Source organism: Gorilla gorilla, chromosome 7 (assembly GCF_029281585.2).
Source record: "Gorilla gorilla gorilla isolate KB3781 chromosome 7, NHGRI_mGorGor1-v2.1_pri, whole genome shotgun sequence".
Classification (NCBI taxonomy): domain Eukaryota; kingdom Metazoa; phylum Chordata; class Mammalia; order Primates; family Hominidae; genus Gorilla; species Gorilla gorilla.
The window spans coordinates 125,412,215-125,431,359 of NC_073231.2; the positions used below are offsets into that span (position 1 = coordinate 125,412,215).

The following is a 19,145-nucleotide window of genomic DNA, read 5'->3' on the forward strand; positions in this document are numbered from 1 at the left end:
CAATGAACTATCCACCAAAGCCCAAGAACCTGCAATGGGCTTTCTCGGAAAGCTCCAACCCACACAAACCTGGACAGGGAACTGCAGCAGCTTGTGCCAGTGCTAAATATGTTCGGGAGGGTGTTGGTTCAGGAAACTGATGCCTGGCCATCTCAGGCAAAATGAAGAAAGGGGAAGAAATTGCTTTGCAGGCTGGCGAGGTAAGAATTTTAACCTTCATGTCCCACCCTCCTAACCCAACCTAACCAAGATCTCTGCGATTCACAGGAAAGGAAAGACCTAAATATAACTCTACCCACAATGGTACTGACCAGTCCTCAGCGTGACCCTATAATTAACGAAGTAGGAGGTCTCCAGATGGGTCAGGACCCCCTCAGAGTAAGCAGGGCAAGCATGAGCCTGTATTTTGAGAGAATTTTCATATTCAGCTCATTTGTTTGATTTTTCAATGGTCAGTCAGTCCAATTTTTTTCTTTGTAAATGCAGTCATTTCGAATGTGTGGACAGGGGTGAAAAGGTTTTTCCTAATTTAAATGATGGCTAGCTGGGATTATAAGAATTCTGCAAAAACATCTGTCTTTTGCTATTTCTTTCCTTGGGAAGTGATTTGCCAATTTCATTGGAGAGGCAGTCTCTTCTGGTTCTCACATGCTGAAATCTGTTCTATAATTCATCATTAGGAAATACTAGCTATGTGGCATGTGAAGGAAATATCTTCTGCCTTGATGTTAGCTGGCAATCCACAGAAGCATTCGCTGATGAAGACTGTGCTGCAAGATGCAAAACTAAGACAATTCAAATAAAAGTTCATGAACAGCAAGGTAGGGAGGACAGGAAAGACTTTAAAAATAAATCACTTAGAATATTAATGCAAACAAAAGCACAGTCCATGAACTTGCTTGCTGTCTTCCTCATTATGGACATTTATTCTTCACCTGTCTTTTCTCCCTGACTTTCTCCCCAGGTTTGTGAATTCAAGTCCCAGCAGTTTTAAGGTAAAATTCACAGCAAGGACAGCTTCTACATGAACAGGTGACCCTTCAACGAGAAGCATGCTGGCCGTGAACGCTACAAGAAGTGCCTCCAGACTCTGTGCAGAGTCAGGAACCAGTAGGGAGAGGAAAACCTGTGAGGATTTCAGTGGATTTCATTTATCAGATATAAAATTTAGATCAATTACAGAACATCCTTTGTACCGAGTTTAGAGCAGTATTTTTAAAACTCCCCATCACCAAATTCCTCTAATGACCGAACTTGAACATGTATTCCCCAGGAATCTAGGTACACCTTAAATGGCCTACTATATATATGAAATACCTTTGTAGTCTTTTCATCTTAGAACTGTATGGCAATTTTTATTTTTATCCCATAATACAACAGTTTAATGTTTTGCAAGAATTTCACCTCCCTACAAGTTTCTAATAAAACTGAAGCTCAGAGAATGTATACCATGTTATACGGAAGCATTACATCCACCTGGGGCTTTTGTGGTTGTAAACAACCAAAATTGAGAGGGCCAAGCCAGTAAGTTGATAACAGCTTGTCTCTCACTTGCAGTTTCCACATTTCTCTACCACCCATTCCCATCATTTATAAAACCCTATGGATCCTTCAAGTATAATATTGTTGTCTTCCATCCTTCATTTTAGATCTCCAAGACCACAACCCCAGTTCAAGTTCTCTCCTGCCTCACTCCTGTGAATCTTGCCTAAGCCCTTTGAGCACAATGTTCAGTCTCCTCCATTTCAAATTTATCTTCCTAAAGCAGAGCCAAAAACGTTGCTCTTCCAACTAAACATTTTCCTTGGGTACCTAATGCCTGAACTGTAAGAAAAAATTCCTAAATTCCCAAGGTTCTACTATGGAAATCTGATAAATTGGAAAGAGGATGGGCTCTTGGAGTCAGAGGCCTTAAATCTAAAGCTCTGCTCTTCTGCTGATTAACCGAGTAACCACACAACATACTTTCCCCTTAGTAGCTATAAATTTCTCAACAGTTAACAAAAAGGCAGGGGAGAGATCATATATGTACATATTTGCCTCATACTGTGGTTATATGATTAGAAATAATATATGTAGAGGAGCTACACATAATCGGATCACAACATATACTCAATAAATGGTAACAACTACTACTACTGCTCCTGCTATGGTATCTACTATAGCTACTATTACTACTACTACTTTTTAAAAATTTGATTCCAATCAACTTTTAAAATATTTTCTCCCACTATTTGCCCTCATTTCTAATATTCAGGCAAAACTTAATTCACTTTCTGGGATATATTTAAACTTTCTAATTTTCGTCTACATTCATAGCCTCACTCTTCACCCATAATTGAAGTCAACAGATCAAAATCTTGCCCACAAAGCTGATCATCTCTATTGAAGCTATTCTTATGGCTCCTTGCCTTTCAGTGTTGCAATTTCCATACCTGTTTTATTTGTTGACCCACTCTGTGGGCTGCCTAGGAATAAGTGACTCTGTCTAATACACTCTTGTTTCTCCTAGAGTACCTTATACAACTTAGGAATTTGAGTAGTACTTGTTGACTAAAGATTATCTCCTGTAGATTACATCTCTACTCCTTCTGTCATGTGAAACAAAAGCATAGACCATTACTTCTAAAATCAACCTTTGAGCACAAACTTTCCATCAAATTAAAAGGACCTGAAGATTTTTCCATTTGTCCCTGAGTGTCAAGTTAGTACAGGGCCAGGAGCATATAGCATGGCTCCTGTCTTCCTCCCTAGTGTTTTCATGATGCCATCCTGCATCCTAGCTGTCTCCCCACAGGATGAGTGAATCAGGCGTCATCTGTGCTATCTGAGAAAACAGTGACTGTTACACCTCCATCATAACTAGTAGCAAACCTGATTAGTAAGGTATAGATTTCTTTCTCGCTTGCTCTTGCTTTGTCTGTGTGTGTGTGTGTATGTGTGTGTGTGTGTGTGTGTGTGTGTGTGTGTGTGTGTGTATTAAAAAGTTTTCATGGCTGGGTGCAGTGGCTCACGCCTGTAATCCCAGCACTTTGGGAGGCCAAGGTGGGCGGATCACGAGGTCAGGAGATTGAGACCATCCTGGCTAACACGGTGGAACCCCGTCTCTACTAAAAATACAAAAATTAGCTGGGTGTGGTGGCGGGCGCCTATAGTCCCAACTACTCGGGAGGCTGAGGCAGGAGAATGGCGTGAGCCCGGGAGGCGGAGCTTGCAGTGAGCCAAGATCACACCAGTGCACTCCAGCCTAGGTGACAGAGTGAGACTCCACCTCAAAAAAAAAAAAGTTTTCATTATGGGCCACGCACAATGGCTCATGCCTATAATCCCAGCACTTTGGGAAGCCAAGGCAGGTGGATCACTTGAGGTCAGGAGTTCAAGACCAGCCTGACCAGCATGGTGAAACCCCATCTCTACTAAAAATACAAAAATTAGCTGGGCATGGTGGTGCCCGCCTATAATCCCAGCTACTCGGGAGGCTGAGGCAGGAGAATCACTTGAACACAGGAGGTGAAGGTTGCAGTGTGCCAAGATCAAACCACTGCACTCCAGCCTGGGCGACAGAGCTAAAAAAGAAAAAGTTTTTAATATGGAAATTTTTAAACATCCAGAAAAGTGAAGTGAGTAATATAATAAAATTCCATGACCTCTTACCAAGCTTCAACAATTATCAAAATTTTGCTAGTTTCTACTTTTTTATAAAATTTTGTCATTCTCCACTTTCTTTTGCAAAATGAAAAACATTTGGACATTTATTTCTCAAAATTGTACACATTGATAGAATTACGTTAAATGCACACATACATTGAAAAATAAAGAGTCATTAGAAGGCAAAATTCCTACGTGTTAAGCAAAGTTCTGTTTGGTTCCTTTCTTTTTTCTGTTTAGGGTGAATGCTTTATAATAAGTATGTTCTAGTTCAATGATGGAAATATAAAGTAAGAAACAAAGGTGAACTATGGAAGCAAATCCTAAAGGACTCTCTCTGTAAACTCACATTGCAGCTCTCCTCGTTGTCAGGCCGGTGAGGCAGGATGAAGGAGGACACAGAGAGAGGGCCGTCACACTTGTCGGCAGGCTGAGTGAAATCCAGACAGCTGGTGATGATGCTGTAGTAGTGAGTTGGAACAGGAATGGAACTGCCTTCCACATACCTGAAACAGGAAGGTAAAACGAAGTCACAGTTGATGAGTTGATGTTGAAGCTCTCTTTTTTAAATGGTGATCAATGAATATTGCCTAAGTCACTAAAATTAATCCCCATTCAATTGAATCATTTTTCACTTCTAAGCACTAGCCCACTTCTATGTCTTTGAAAATAATGTTTTCTTTGCCTGGAATCCCCTCACTCCTCAACCTGGCAGAGTAAGAAAGGTATTCCAGGCAAAGAAAATGGATTGATCTAAGAATTGGAGACAGGTGATGGTGAATAGGCCAATGCAGTAGAAATGAAAGGCTGGAAGAGTCAATAAAAGCCAAATTATGGTGGGTTCTGAGTGCCAGGATATGGACTGGGCCATGATTATTTAGGTAGTAATGCTCCATTAAAGGTTTTTGTGCTAGGGAGTGTCATTCATTATTAGTTCCATGTTTCAGGAAGATAACTTTCCTAGAGTTGTATAAAATGGCCCGGGGCAAGAGACATTAGAACTAGGAGAATAATGACCCTTTCAAGCTACAATGAGATGCAGAACTTGATACAAAGAACTCATTTGCCAAAGGAAGTACTAAGGACCGAGTGCTAATGATGGACCTAGAGGTATAAAAAATATTTTCCTGTAGAGATCAGTACAGAAATTCATAATTCCTTGCCTGGTTTCCTATTATCTTAATTTTATTCATTTTCCAAATATTAAAATTATGATTTAACTACTAATTTAATTTTGGCTAACAGTGATCAGCAATAAAATAAATGTGCAATTTACACGAAATTTCTCTTCAGAATGACTGGAAAAGAAGTAAGATAATTTCTATCTTATTTATCTGTATTTATAAAATAGCAATTTATTCTGTAATTATCTCTAAATCACAATTAAACCCTCTTATACTCTGGGCTGCTGATTGTTTCATGCTTCTATAAAATTAAATAACAACATTCTGAATTTGTCAACAAATTTGTTGACAAATTCAGAATGTTGTTATTTAATTTTATACAATGAAAATACATCCCAATCACTCTAAATCTTGCTTTAATTTTATACAATGAAAATACATCCCAATCACTCTAAATCTTGCTTTAATTTTATACAATGAAAATACATCCCAATCACTCTAAATCTTGCTTTAATTTTATACAATGAAAATACATCCCAATCACTCTAAATCTTGCCTTCTCCACTAGACTGTGGGGTCCCTTATGAGCACAGATAATGGCTTTTATATGCCCAACAGCACCAAAGAGACAGAGACAACCAGATTCAATCCAAGTCCATATGCACTTTCCTACTGAGAGGTACCGACTCAGAAAATCTAAGGGATTCTTAAGTCCCACCCAAATAATGCAGATAAGTGGGAATGGTCATCTTCCCATTGAAGAGCTGTTGAAGAAATGACTAAACAAAATTAAATCCTTTAATACATTTTTTTCATAGAATAAAAAAGTGCATTTATTTACCACAAAACCCAAAATTCCATTCCCACCACCAATGCCCATTTAATCAAAAGAATTGATAAATTCAGGCTGGGCACAGTGGCTCACACCTGGAATCCCAGAACTTTGGGAGGCCAAGGAGGGTAGATCACTTGAGGTCAGGAGTTCAAGACCAGCCTGGCCAACATGGTGAAACCCCGTCTCTGCTAAAAATGCAAAAATTAGCTGGATGTAGTGGTGCATGCCTGTAATCCCAGTTACTCAGGAGGCTGAAGCAGGAGAATCACTTGAACCCAGGAGGCGGAGGTTGCAGTGAGCCGAGATCACATCACTGCAGTCCAGCCTGGGCAACAGAGCAAGACGCCATCTCAAAAAAAAAAAAAAAATATATATATATATATATATATATATAAATTCAAAAAACTTAAGGGGTGTCATCTCTTCTCTAGTATATGAATATTTGAAAAACTTCTTGAGTGAGATCTTGGGACTTAAGAATCACACACTGAGTAGAAATGAAACGCTTACTGTTTTATTTTGTCCTCTGTGTCATGTAAGCCATCATAGTCATAGTCGAAGACTGGTCCACTTATCACGTTAACTCCATTTCTTTCTGAAGCATATTTCTTCACCAATACCCTTTGGAAATAATTCCAGACTCCTGTGCAAAGACAAAAATCCAAAAATCAATTATTCATGAAGAAAACTCCTTACTCTGGCCAAATTCTCTCTAGGATGCATGCTACAAGCCAAATCTCACAAGCCAAGAGACAAGAGAGCTGTCGTGATTCATGAGATGAATCAATTCTATGGCATTACCAGTGTGTGTGTCATTTACAAACCAGCAAAGGGAACAGTGTAGAGCTATGAAACAATGGTAGGGGAGTTTAATGTAGTTCAAAAGTCAGGAAAGGATCCTCCCAAGCTGAGATCTGAAGCATGGATAAGTAGGTGGTGTTTCCCAAGCAGAGCACGCCAGGCAGAGGGAACAGAATGTGTAAAAGAGGAAGTATGGTGTTTCAGAGTAATGAAAATAAGGCCTTACTCTTTCTTCTCGTCCTTCATATCTCATCAATATGCTAGTTCCCAGGTTTAAGCTTTATCCCTGACCTTTCCTGGAGATCCAGACATGTTATCCAACCACCTACCTCCTAATGCACTGGAATACCTAATATTCATGTCAAGCAAAAGAAGTTTTAATGTTCCTTCCTGATCCTGCCCCAACCCTCGCCTTCTCCATCATAATCAATGGCTCTGGCACTCACCCAGGTGTTTGGGCCAAAAGCCTAAGAGTCATCCTTGCTTTCTCTCCTAGCTATAGACACGTGTGAACAATTCCTGTCAGTGCTATCACCAAAGTACATCCCAATTATCCCAAATTTGACCACCTCTTATCTTTTCACTGCTCTATCCTGGTCTAACTTACCATCCTCTCTGAAGTGAACTATCACACCACAAAAGACTATTCCCTGGGTTCCCTGTGAAACGCTTACTTCCCTTGTACCTTGTAGCCCACTCCCCCATATCATAGCTAGACGGAGCCTTTTACACCATAAGTCAGATCGTCTCTTTCTCTTGCACGCGCACGCACACACACACACACACACACCACCCATTTCCAACACTCCAGATTATTTTTCATTGTAATTAGAGTGAAATCCCAACTCCCCACCATGGTCTTTGCCTACCTCTGTGGCTTTACTTCCTACCCCTTTCCCTATCACTCGCAAGACTTTCTTCCTGTCCCCTAACTTTTCCCCTAACTTATTTCAGGCTAAGCTTTTGCACTTGCTCTTTCCTTTGTTTGAAAAACATTCCTGGATCTGTGCATGTCTGCTTTCTCCTCTATAATTCTTTCTCACTTTCACTGTCATCCCCTGCAGAGAACTGCCTTATCCCCCTGCCTCTAATTTCCATAATGGCCAACCAGAGGGGCAGAATGGAAATGGAGAAAAACAAGACAATAACAGAAGGAGATAGGATAGGCAAGCAATGGGTTGGTTCTGAAATACTAAATCGAATTCGCCATGCTGTCTTCAACATGGGTGTCATGCGGTTCTGGCTGTTAACCCCTCTTCCTTCCCTTTATTAAAAAGCACCTGGCCATCCTTCTCATACTGCTTCAATTGCTCTTCCTGCCTTCTGAAACTCTGAATGGCAGAGCAGCCCACAAGAGCCAAAATACCTTAGATAATTATTTGCAGTCAAGAAAGAAGCCAGACAGTAAGAAAAGAGTTCAAATGTTAACTTAAGCATTAAGAAAAAATGGAGAGGAAGAGAAGGAAAGAAACAATGAGAACAGTCAAAAGGCCAGGCCTGCAGAAATGTGGCATGTGAAAAAACTACCCCCCTCGTGGAGAACAAACAGCAAGCTCTCTGTGAAAGGCCTTCTCCACACCAGCCTCAGGGTGGTACTGTGTGTTGCCTTGATTACCATTTGGTCAAAAAAACACATCAATAAAGAATAAAGAAATCCAGAGAACCCTGATTTGCAGAAATTAAATGAAGCTGCATTCTATGTAATATTGTGATAAATGTAACTATGTGAGTTTCTGAAATGCTTCTCAGTTGGGTCTGAGAACAAACCAAGAAACCTTTTAAAAGCATACTTTAATTTTTCACTCATAAGCAATAAATTCTCTTTGAATAAACCTTTGTTTACTAACTAGGACATCAAATAAACATTTTTTTCTCTAAACCGTGTAGCCCTTTTCACCAATGTTAAGCTGCGGAGGCCCGCCACTGTAGCTGACACTCCACAATCGCCCATTCCTATTTTGAGACTCCCTTTCAGCCCTGAGAGTTACATAACACAGCCTGAACCTCCTCCATCAAGTTGAAGCACATAGAGGTGCTTCCTTTTCCTACCTTTCCCATAACGATTTAAGTTCTGTTCACTACAAATGTACTGAAAGTTGGTAAAAGCTACTTCATAATGCTTACTCTATCTTTGAACACATGGATAGATAAAAGGATGGATGGGTGGATAGGGGGATGGATGGATGAATGAGGATGGAGACATAGATGAATAGTTAACAGAAACAAAACATGCAGTGCTTTCGACATTGGATAATTAAGTCAGAAATCCACATAAACCTTAGAGGTCATGCAATCATATCTCTTAATTTCACGAATGAGAGATTTAATGACATTTCTATGATCACACAGCCTGTGGTCACACTCCAGGAACTTGGTTTTTTGTGCCCGAGCTCATTGTGCCTATACAATTCTTGACTTCACCAGCATCCACAAATATTTATGTCAGGTACAAAGAAATTACAAATGTTCAAAGAAACTAAAATAATTGGTACAGGACTAAAATCATCCGAAATAAACACTCTGATGATTCAGAAGGTCCTTTCGGCTCTTGCTGGGTTTCAGGGCCAACATTCAGAAAATGTTATCACCCCAAGAGGAAGAGGTGCTACTGGCTTTTACTGCAATGCTCAACAAATAAATATAGATGCTGTTAAATATCAAGTGGCTTTCAAAATATAGTGAAGACCCTTTTTAACCATTAAGATAATAAGCATTGAAATAAAAATAACAACCAGATTAGAAGAAAAACACAAACTTGGGTTAGTTCAGTTTCTACCATGCATGACCTGTGGTCACTTTCTGTGATATCAATTTCTTAATTATAAACCGGGGATAAACTACCAGCCAACCTTCCTCACAGATTCAAATTTTGGATCAATGTAGAAAGTTTACATGAAATCAAAGTTTACATCAATGTAGAAAGTTTACATGAAAGGGCCTCAAAAATTATAAAGGTTAAACACATGAAAAGTATTCTTATTAAAATTAACAGAGGTAGAAAAGGTAAGGGGTAAATTTAGAAATGTTTATTTTCATAAATAACAGTGTATTAGGTAAATATTGGACTTACGTTTGAAAGCAGGATACATTGGAACCATATTGGTTACAAGGAATGCATCATATTTAGCCTCTGGTGAGGAGCTCAGATCTAAACATTAGGAAAACAAATAGTATACATTGCTTACCAAAATCTATATCAGTTAAAAAAAAAGGGGGGGGGAGTAGAATTTTCTTAAATGGTCCAAACAACATGAAGTAAAGGAGTCTACTCTTTTATTCCTACTCCTAACTGCTTTATACAACATCTCCTTACTCCCCTCAAACTCAGTCTCTTCTTCACTCAATAGCTCTCTCCCAAGAGCCATTTACAATGTTTTTTTCTTCCTACCTACTTCTTGAGTCTACCAACATTATGTAAAATAACTCCTTGATTTCATCAGTGCCATTTAGACTTAAAAAAAATCATCAAGGTAATGAGAGATGGTTTAAGGGCTTCAGATTTTTTTTTTTTAATATGGAATCTTGCTCTGTCACCCAGGGTGAAGTGCAGTGGCCTGATCACAGCCCACTGTAGCCTCAATCTCCCAGATTTAAGGGATCCTCCCACCTCAGCCTCCAGAGTATCAGGGACTACTGGCGTGTGCCACCAGCTCAGCTAATTCTTTAATTTTTTTAGAGACAAGGTCTTGCTATGTTGTCCAGGCTCATCTCGAACTCCTGGACTCAAGCAACCCTCCCACCTTGGCCTCCCAAAGTGCTGGAATTACTTTGGGATTACAATGGTGGCTCATGCCTGGCCTCAAGTAATCTTAAGAGATCCCCTCCATAGTATTACATAAACGACTAGTGTCTTAATGATTCACTGTTTCCTTTTCAGATTCTCATTTAATAATGTAAGGCGGGACACAGAAGATTCCCTTGCACATTAGAATTCCCCTGGAGAATTAGACTTTTTGAAAGCTAGTCACTTTTTGGCTGATTTTGGAAGGATCCCATAAAAATTCATTTAGATAATCTTTTGAGCACCCTCTCTTGAAGAAAACCCAAGCCACTGAAATTCCAAATACCAAGATTGCACAATGTGACATCCCTCTGCAGGCATCAGATCTTGATATTCTTAACTTACAAGGAGGAAAGAGGAATCCGTAGGACATCTGCTTATCATTTTTGTAGGCCAAACAGTTCTGACTGAAACTCGGAGAAACACGGACATCAGGCCGGACGCAACTGGTCAGATGGTCAGGAATGCTGGAAACCTCAGCCTGCACGGGAGTCAGAGGCACTCAGCAATGCCATGGCTCTGTTACGAACGGCTGAAATCAAAACCCCTCTGGCTTCTCCTATGCTTGTATTCTGATAGTCTGACTCCTTTTTTAAATTTTTTATCTTTGATAGTCTGACTTCTTTTTAAAAGTCCTTAGTTTTAAGTACAGTAAGCCACAAGTTTTCAAACTTTTTTTAATCAACATAACTCTCTTTATCGAAGTCTTAAGAAAAACAATATAGAAAGCAGAACATAAAGCAGAAATCTCACTGTTGAAATAATAAATAGAATCTCATTGAAGATAACTTAAAAAATAACACTCTTAGAAACAATATAGACGTATCTCCTCTAAACAGACTATCTGTGTGTGTGTGTGTGTGTGTGTGTGTGTGTGTGTATAGAATGTACAAGAACATACATATGTGTACACAGTACAAATCAACAATAAACTGTGTTTGGGAAGGTAGAAGTGTTCTCCTCCTTTGTATTAAAAAATTTAAAACATGCCTCAACTGCCAAATAACATGTTCTAATTTGTGATATATACCTATTTATCTCATCTTCATCAAAACTGAAACCCCCCACATAAAACTTTTGTTAAAAAACAAACCAGGGCCAGGCATGGTGGCTTATGCCTGTAATCCCAGCACTTTGGGAGGCCGAGGCAGGCAGATCACCTGAGGTCAGGAGTTTGAGACCAGCCTGACCAACATGGCAAAACTCCATCTCTACTAAAAATACAAAAATTAGCCAGGTGTGGTGGCGTGCATCTCTAATTCCAGCTACTCGGGAGGCTGAGGCAGGAGAATCACTTGAACCCAGGGGGCGGAGGTTGCAGTGAGCTGAGATCATGCCACTGCACTCCAGCCTGGGAGACAGAGCAAGACTCGGTCTCAAAACATTAGGAAAAAAAAAAAAAAAAAAACAGATGCTGATAGTTGGGGAGGTTGAAGGGGGGAGGGTGAGTATGTGGGAACTCTGCACTTTACACTCAATCTTGCTGAGAAATAAAATGTGCTCTTAAAATATAAAGTCTATTAAAATAAATAAACAAACCTTGGCAGTTTCTGTAACTATTAGGCAATGACTTAGGCAGAGTAAAAGAAAATAAAAGAATTAGTGATCTACCTTCAATGTTTAACATATTCCCATGGAATTACCAGAACATTGAATAAAGGCTAATTCAAAATATCTTACAATAAATCCAACGTAGGATTTCTGTCATTAATTAAAAATAAAATATTTTCTAAGACAAAATTCTGTTAAGCAAGGAATCATTGTATTAACATGAGGAATGTAATAAAATAAAAAACATAAAATCCAATTTTCTCAATGACCTGTTTGGAAACAGTATATGATGTCCAGAGTGGCATTAGGAATATTTCACTATAACCACTTTCAAAGTCAGTGTGATATAAGATATCATATCTAGTCCGATAAAGCACTGCAGGTCGCCCATAGAGGAGGTGTCTCTCTAAAAAAGAAAAAAAATAAACCGTGTTAGATGCATATTAAATTTTACATCAAATGTTAAAGAAATATTGGAAGAGTCAAGTTACCGAAAATGGCTAGCTTACTTATTATTAATATAGCACCTTCTCCTTAATTTAATCAAGCTAGTTTTCCTAACACTTTTGTGGTTGATCTGATCACCTAACCATGGGTCAAGCCTTACAGTTATCAAAACCATAATGTAAATGCTGTATTTACAGAATGCTTTTTTTAGTTGTAAAGAATTTACAATTTGTATGTAAAGGAAACATTATGTAATAAATTTTGTAATGATTCAGCTGAATGGAAAGCCAATAGGATTGGATTTCTGTAGAATTAATTATTTTGACCCCTGAAGAGGCTTATCAGGTACACCAATGATTTAATTAAGAAGAAGGCACACGTTGATCATTATATGCATACAGCAACTCAAATATGCATTCCTTCAGCATAAAAAGTGAGTAGTAAGGAGCATTTAAAGTAAGCAGCTTTGTCATACAGAGGAAAACTCTTTAGGTAAGAACTTAAAGGAACATGTATAGATAAAATAAGTGGGCATTCAAGAGGATCTTTTAAGTACAGAAGAGGGAAGTTCATCAGTTACCAAAGAACTCAATGAAGACCCCCAGTGCAGATTCAGACCTCCAAAGGAAAGCTCTCTTCTTAGGAAAAAAAAGGTCTGAAGCTTTACTCTTTGCGGAAGAAGAGATGGGAGTTCAGTATGAAAATCTTCATTCCACCCTCTGCAATAAATACCTGGAGCTTGATCTGCCCACTTTGGATAGGCTAAAGTCAAAACTTCCATAGATTCTTGGAAATGTGGGGCCCTACAGACCAAAATATTTAGAGACTGAGGCTTAGGCAATTCACAATTCCTTAAGTGATAAATTTTAAAAAAAAATAAATTCTCGTACTATTTTTTCTACTAGAGAAAATCAGTTCTGAAAAACACTTATTAAATAATGTATACATGTTGCTTTAATTAAAGTCTTACCATTCTATGCAAGTAATGGAGAAAAGTCTTCGTAGAATACTTTGCGAGACCCTCCCAGATAGAACTGCAGATTTGAGACAAAGCGGCCCACACTATTACAACACAAGCCTGTTCTGGGTAGTTCGGCTGCTCCAGCATTGCAGTAAATGTAGAAGCCTTAGTTAGGCTGCCAAATTTGGGGACCCACCCCTAAGGATTAGAACATAATCTACAATATTAAATAAATGAAATATAATAAACAAATAAAACGCCAGCAAATCGTAACAGTAGTACTTAGGGGCAGTAAAACAACCCAGACTTTCCTTCAAAACTCAAACCAAACCTTTTCTAGGTTCAAAATTTCCATTAATGTTTTCCTTGTTTTCATTTCTGCTGCCTCTGAATTTCCTGGTTTCAGCTGGAAGCAGAAGTATCAAAATTCTTTGAGAAGCTATTCTCTTTTCATCATTTAAGTTTTCATGGTTACCACACACAGTCCTCCAAACTCAAATTCAAGCTTGGCATCTAATCGATTCCATTAGGGGACAACAAAATAGCAGCCATGTTCCCATATGCCATACCCCTCCCTAGAGCAACCACCAAACAAGAATCTTGGACAATCTATAGTCTCTACTAACTCTGGCTCTTCCTCTAAATCCTCCTCATTTCTTAGCATTCAACGTAACACTCTATTCCACAAAGGCTAATGTATTTGCAACACTCTCTTCACAATTGTTGTTAGCAACATTACACTATCATATATGCTATTTCCTTTCTCTCTACCAGAAATAACTTCTCCAGTCTTTGCCAAGTCTGTCACCTATCTCCTTCCAAATGTATCCATTATTCTTCGTCATCAAACATCGAGCGCCTTGGTTGTGCCAGACCTTGCGCTGTAGAATGGAGGTACTGGGCAAAGATGATTAAGATAGAGCTCTTACCCTCAAAGAGCTCACAAGTCAAAGGGAGAGACAAACATAGCACAAATAACAGATGCCATGTGGTCTGCACCATATTAAAGATAGTTACAGAGTGTGATGGGAATGCAGAGGATGATGAATACTGGAAATGGAGTGAAGGTGGCATCAATAAAGTCCTTTAAGGAGCATATGAATTTAAACCAGGCTGGCCCCATGGTACAGTTTTATGCCTGTTGCCCTGGTGTAATTGTTAATAGTGTCCCTTTTCACTCTCAAAAGTGTATGACAAATATTCAGCCCTCATGGAAGAGACATGAAGAAGAAAGGGCGAGGGGCCCAAGAGGGGCAGAGATATCTTAAGATTCATTTTCTCTGCCGGGCATGGTGGCTCATGCCTGGAATCACAACACTTTGGGAGGCAAATGCGGGTGGATTGCTTAAGGTCAGGAGTTCAAGACTAGCTGGCCAACATGGTAAATCCCTGTCTCTACTAAAAATACAAAAATTAACCAGGCACAGTGGTACGCACCTGTAATCCCAGCTACTGGGGAGTCTGAGACAGGAGAATCGCTTGAACCCAGGATGTGGAGGATGCAGTTAGCCAAGGTCGTGCCACTGCACTCCAGCCTGGGTGACAGAGCGAGGCTCCGTCTCTTAAAAAAAAAAAAAAGATTCATTTTCTCCTGAAAAGTTTCCTCAATAAAGCTTCTCCATCTCTACTCACTCTACTGCTCTACATATATAGATTCAACTTGCTTCAGAAATTTGGGTTCTGGCCAGGCGTAGTGGCTCGGGCCTGTAAGCCTAGCACTTTGGGAGGCTGAGGTGGGCAGATCACTTGAGGTCAGGAGTTTGAGCCAGCCTGGCCAACATGGTGAAACCCCATCTCTACCGAAAATACAAAAATTAGCCAGGCATGGTAGCACACGCCTGTAATCCCAGCTACTTGGGAGGCTGAGGCAGAATTGCTTGAACCTGGGAGGCAGAGGACGCAGTGAGCCAAGATCGTGCCACTGCACTCCAGCCTGGGCAACAGTGCAAGACTCTGTCTCAGGAAAAAAAAAAAAAAAAAAGAAAGAAAAGAAATTTGAGTTCCATAGCTTCCAAGCTATTGTCATAACTGCAAGTTTTGGCACACAGCTGTAACACAAAAGTATCACTATCTGACTGCCTTTTTCTCAATTATTACTGAGCAAAAATAGCATAATAAGGGGAAAAAATACAGTGGTTTTTACAGCCTCCTAAAAATCCAACCAAGGTCCCCAATGACCCAAAAAAATCTACTTGGGTCTTCCTGGAGCTTAACAGTTTCATCTAAGAAAGAGGGGGAAATCATCTCTGCAGTAAGAAACACACATTTTAAGGTTCAGAATCAAAATTTAGATTTTATTTTTTCAGTTTATCAAAGTATCAAAGAATCACAGGTTCAGAGTCATAGCCTGACTCTCCTAGTCTTTATGACACCTTGGGGGAGCCACCCACTGCATTTTTGTTGAGCAAAATGTCTCTCTACTCAGGCCACAAAATGTACTTGAATCTTGTTCTCGGCACACATTGAGATCTTTATCTCGAGACCAGCAACCCTGGAGACTAGCCTGCAAGCCTCTGCTTCTGCAATGTGTTTCCGGGATTTCTTCACGTGGATCTAGTATAACCTGGTCTTCCCAGGCTGGGAATGCCTGTCATGGAATTCCAGACCGAGCCTTCATTCCACACCCCAGTTCCCTGTTTACAATAGTGTCTCTGGCAGTTTTGGTACATGCCAAGGTTCTCCTCCAGATACCACACTTGGCAAAATACTGTGAGGCCAATCTTTTTAAGTGGTGTGGACTTCCCCAGCACTCATTCTTTTTGTATTCCAAATTTGGGTCATAGAGACTGGAGTTTGTGTTCCTTTTCCCTCCTCAGCTTCCTGATTCAGATTCCCACAGATGAGCAGGCTGTCTTGAGAGCCACATGAAAATCTCTCCTCTTTTTTGTTTTTTCAAAACATACACTCCCACAATAATATGCTCTTAAATCTTACCACAAAATATCTACCCAAGATCTTTCCTTTTCCTGCATACTTTCTCCTTTGCCTTACAAGTGCCTATTATCATTTGCTGCCATTTCAACCTCCTCTGAGATTTGATTTAAGGCCTCTCTTTAGTGCCCTGTTCTTTCTTACCCCAACCTTGAAAACATTATGCTGTAATGTATCAACTGGATAAATCCTACAACAGAACAATAACTTTATGAGGACAAGGACTTCATCTGTTTTACTCACCACGGTATCTTCCATCTCCAACAATGCCCATCACATAATATCTACTTGGCAAACACTTGTTGGTAAGTTAATGATATATATTTTTTAAAATCTTGGCTTTCTACATATGACCTGTCTAATGTTACCCTGAAAGGTACACTGGGCAGGTCAGTAGTATCATCTCCAACTTACTGATGAAGGAACTGGAGGTTTATGATTTGCACAAAATAATTCAGCTGCATAGCAGCACTAGAATCTCAGGCCATTACTCTTCTGCTTGGCCTTTGGGTGGTCTCCAGTTGGGTGCTGGCCGCTGGGTTATTTTATGGGGAGTGTATGGGAAAGAAGATCCAACTACTTCCAGGCATGAACTCTGCCCGAGTAATGCCTACTGAGAAGCTAATGGGGACAGTAGTTTCTGTCAAAGCATCTAGTATTTCAGAAGCAACTTCCAAACTTTGATATACAAATTTTTTGTTGAGCAAAGAGTCTCTACTTAGGCCGCAAAATGTATATGAAAAGCAAAATTTTCTTTTGACATATTCCCTTTGTTCCCACTCTTAGAATAAGAAGCATTTTCAGATGAAAGCACGTGGGCTTCAGTGTCATATAAAACTGCGTTCAAATCTAATCTCAGCTCTTTATAGTTGTGGTACTCTGTAACTTAATCTCCCAAAGCTTTATATCTCCCTGGAATGTTGTGCTGTTTACAGGCAAAATATGTAAAGTGCCTTGTTTAGTTTTAACCCAAAGTAACTGCAGTTGTAGCAGTTGCAGTTGTACTGTTTAGTAAAGCTGTGGGCTCTACCTCAATACTGGCAAAGAATATTGCTAGGTAAAAGTTGTTAAAATTCCATCTACCATCAAATTCATCTTGAATTCTACTATAAACAATAAACAATTACTATGTATTGATTTCTTCCAAGTATTCCCAAAAACACACAGATACACATGCAGACACAAACACTCAGAAGCAGGAGTGAATGCTATCTCCTTCTTTCTCTAGAACAACTAATATCTCCAAAGAAATAACACAAATGAGAAACATTCCAGAATTGACAAGAGCTAAAGAATTGACAATGGCTACAGCTATTCCCTCTGTAGCCATATTCAGGACTCTACTTTAAAGTTAACAAGAATTACTAGTGTTTAAGTCAATTTTCTTTTTCTTTTTTGAAACAGAGTTTCACTCTTGTTGCCCAGGCTGGAGTACAATGGCGAGATCTCGACTCACTGCACCTCCACCTCCTGGGTTCAAGCGATTCTCCTGCCCCAGTCTCCCTAGTAGCTGGGATTACAGGTGGATGCCACGATGCCCAGCTAATTTTTGTATTTTTAGTAGAGATGGGGTTTCACCATGTTAGTCAGGCTGGTTTTGAACTCTTGACCTCAGGTGATCCACCCTCCTCGGCCTCCCAAAGTCCTGGGATTACAAGTGTGAGCCACTGACCGCACCCAGCTGTGTTTAAGTCATTTTCCTATCCAAACTAACTTCTCATTGTGTATGATAAGGAGCCAAGTATACATAGGTGTTAAAATTATTTTTAATTCCTTTTTCACAAAGATGATGGTGAGGGCTAACCTAAGAAAATATGAAACATTTTTATCGCAATGTAAATAGAGAAAAGACCAAGGTGAAAATAAATGGTGCAATTTATTCTTGCAGTGAAAATTATACTTGGCTATAGTGCCAGAATTGCTTGCTACAAGAGATTTTTTAAATTTTCTTTTCATTCATTCATTCATCCATCAATTCAATGCCACAAGGAAATGAGTTTTCATTGCATGGAAAGTCGGCCAAGACATTAGGTATATGAGATCCAGAAATAACAACAGGCATGCAATTAAGATCTGGAGTCTACCACCTATCTAGAAATATTAAACTTTAGCAAGCAGCTTAGATCGCCATTTTTGAGGATTACATTTTTCTTTCTCTTTATTTTAGTAAAGGATTTGATTCCATAACAGTTTAAATATTTATAGCAAAATATTGCCCAAGATTGGTTTAACATACCTCTTTTTTATCACAGATATCCCTGTGATCGTTTCGCTATTGGAACATGCAGCTTTTACTCATGTATTTTGTACAGATGTATGACTGATTTTACAGCATATGCCATTAAAACAGTCACATATAAATGTTACAGGTGAAGTGTGTATAGCTCATGACATATTCTGAAAAATATCAACTACTTACATCTGTGTTTTAAAAAACTAATAATAAAAATAGTACAACTTTACATCTGTATAGAAGTTTAGGTTTACAAACTACTTTAAAAGCCTTCATATGTATTCAAAGGTACCTAGAAAGGGGAGGTAATTGCCCTGAACATAATACGTGTGTGCTCACATACATGGTGGTTCACATTCACAAGGATCTCCTCCAGTAGGGCAGACACTGAATATTTTAAATGGGAGGCCAAATTTATGACACAGGAAACACCATAAAGGCCTGAAAGAACTCAGACCAAGAAAACATCGCTTTGCCACTGAAGAAATGACCAAGATAGAGCCCAAAAGGAGACAAAGCCCAAGAGACAGAGATAGGAGAGAGCAACAGGAGAAAGAGCACTGAGGTTTATACATATTCCAGCATCTAAGCAAGGAAATGCATTGCACATAATAAGACAAATACTTTTGAAGGCTCTCTTGTATCGTTAAAGGTTGGTGCCACTAGGCCATGAGCAGACTTAGAATAGCATGAGCTATTCTAGATTCCCCCCTAATATTTTATGCCACCACTTTGAAGCCATGAATTAGAAACCCTCAGTGGTACAGTTGTGTCAGAGTAACCAGTGCCAGCCCAGTGTCAGTATTCAACAAATGCTTGCTGAATGTATCCAT

General features: G+C 39.4%; 1 protein-coding gene across 15 annotated transcripts in view; it reads right to left on the minus strand.

The window, feature by feature from the left end:
* ENPP2 (ectonucleotide pyrophosphatase/phosphodiesterase 2) overlaps positions 1 to 19,145 on the minus strand; it is a 116,891-nt gene that overhangs the window by 1,786 nt on the left and 95,960 nt on the right. For 8 of the 15 annotated variants that reach the window (XM_055349355.2, XM_055349343.2, XM_055349356.2 and 5 more), the window contains 5 exons: positions 12,010 to 12,146; positions 10,535 to 10,670; positions 9,479 to 9,556; positions 6,118 to 6,250; positions 3,998 to 4,154 (listed from right to left, as the gene is read on the minus strand). In XM_055349355.2, the coding sequence (XP_055205330.2) occupies positions 3,998 to 4,154; positions 6,118 to 6,250; positions 9,479 to 9,556; positions 10,535 to 10,670; positions 12,010 to 12,146 (641 nt within the window). Of the gene's footprint in view, positions 1 to 3,997; positions 4,155 to 6,117; positions 6,251 to 9,478; positions 9,557 to 10,534; positions 10,671 to 12,009; positions 12,147 to 13,479; positions 13,555 to 19,145 lie in introns of all 15 variants that reach the window. The other 7 variants (XM_019032658.4, XM_055349353.2, XM_055349339.2 and 4 more) reach the window with 1 other exon arrangement.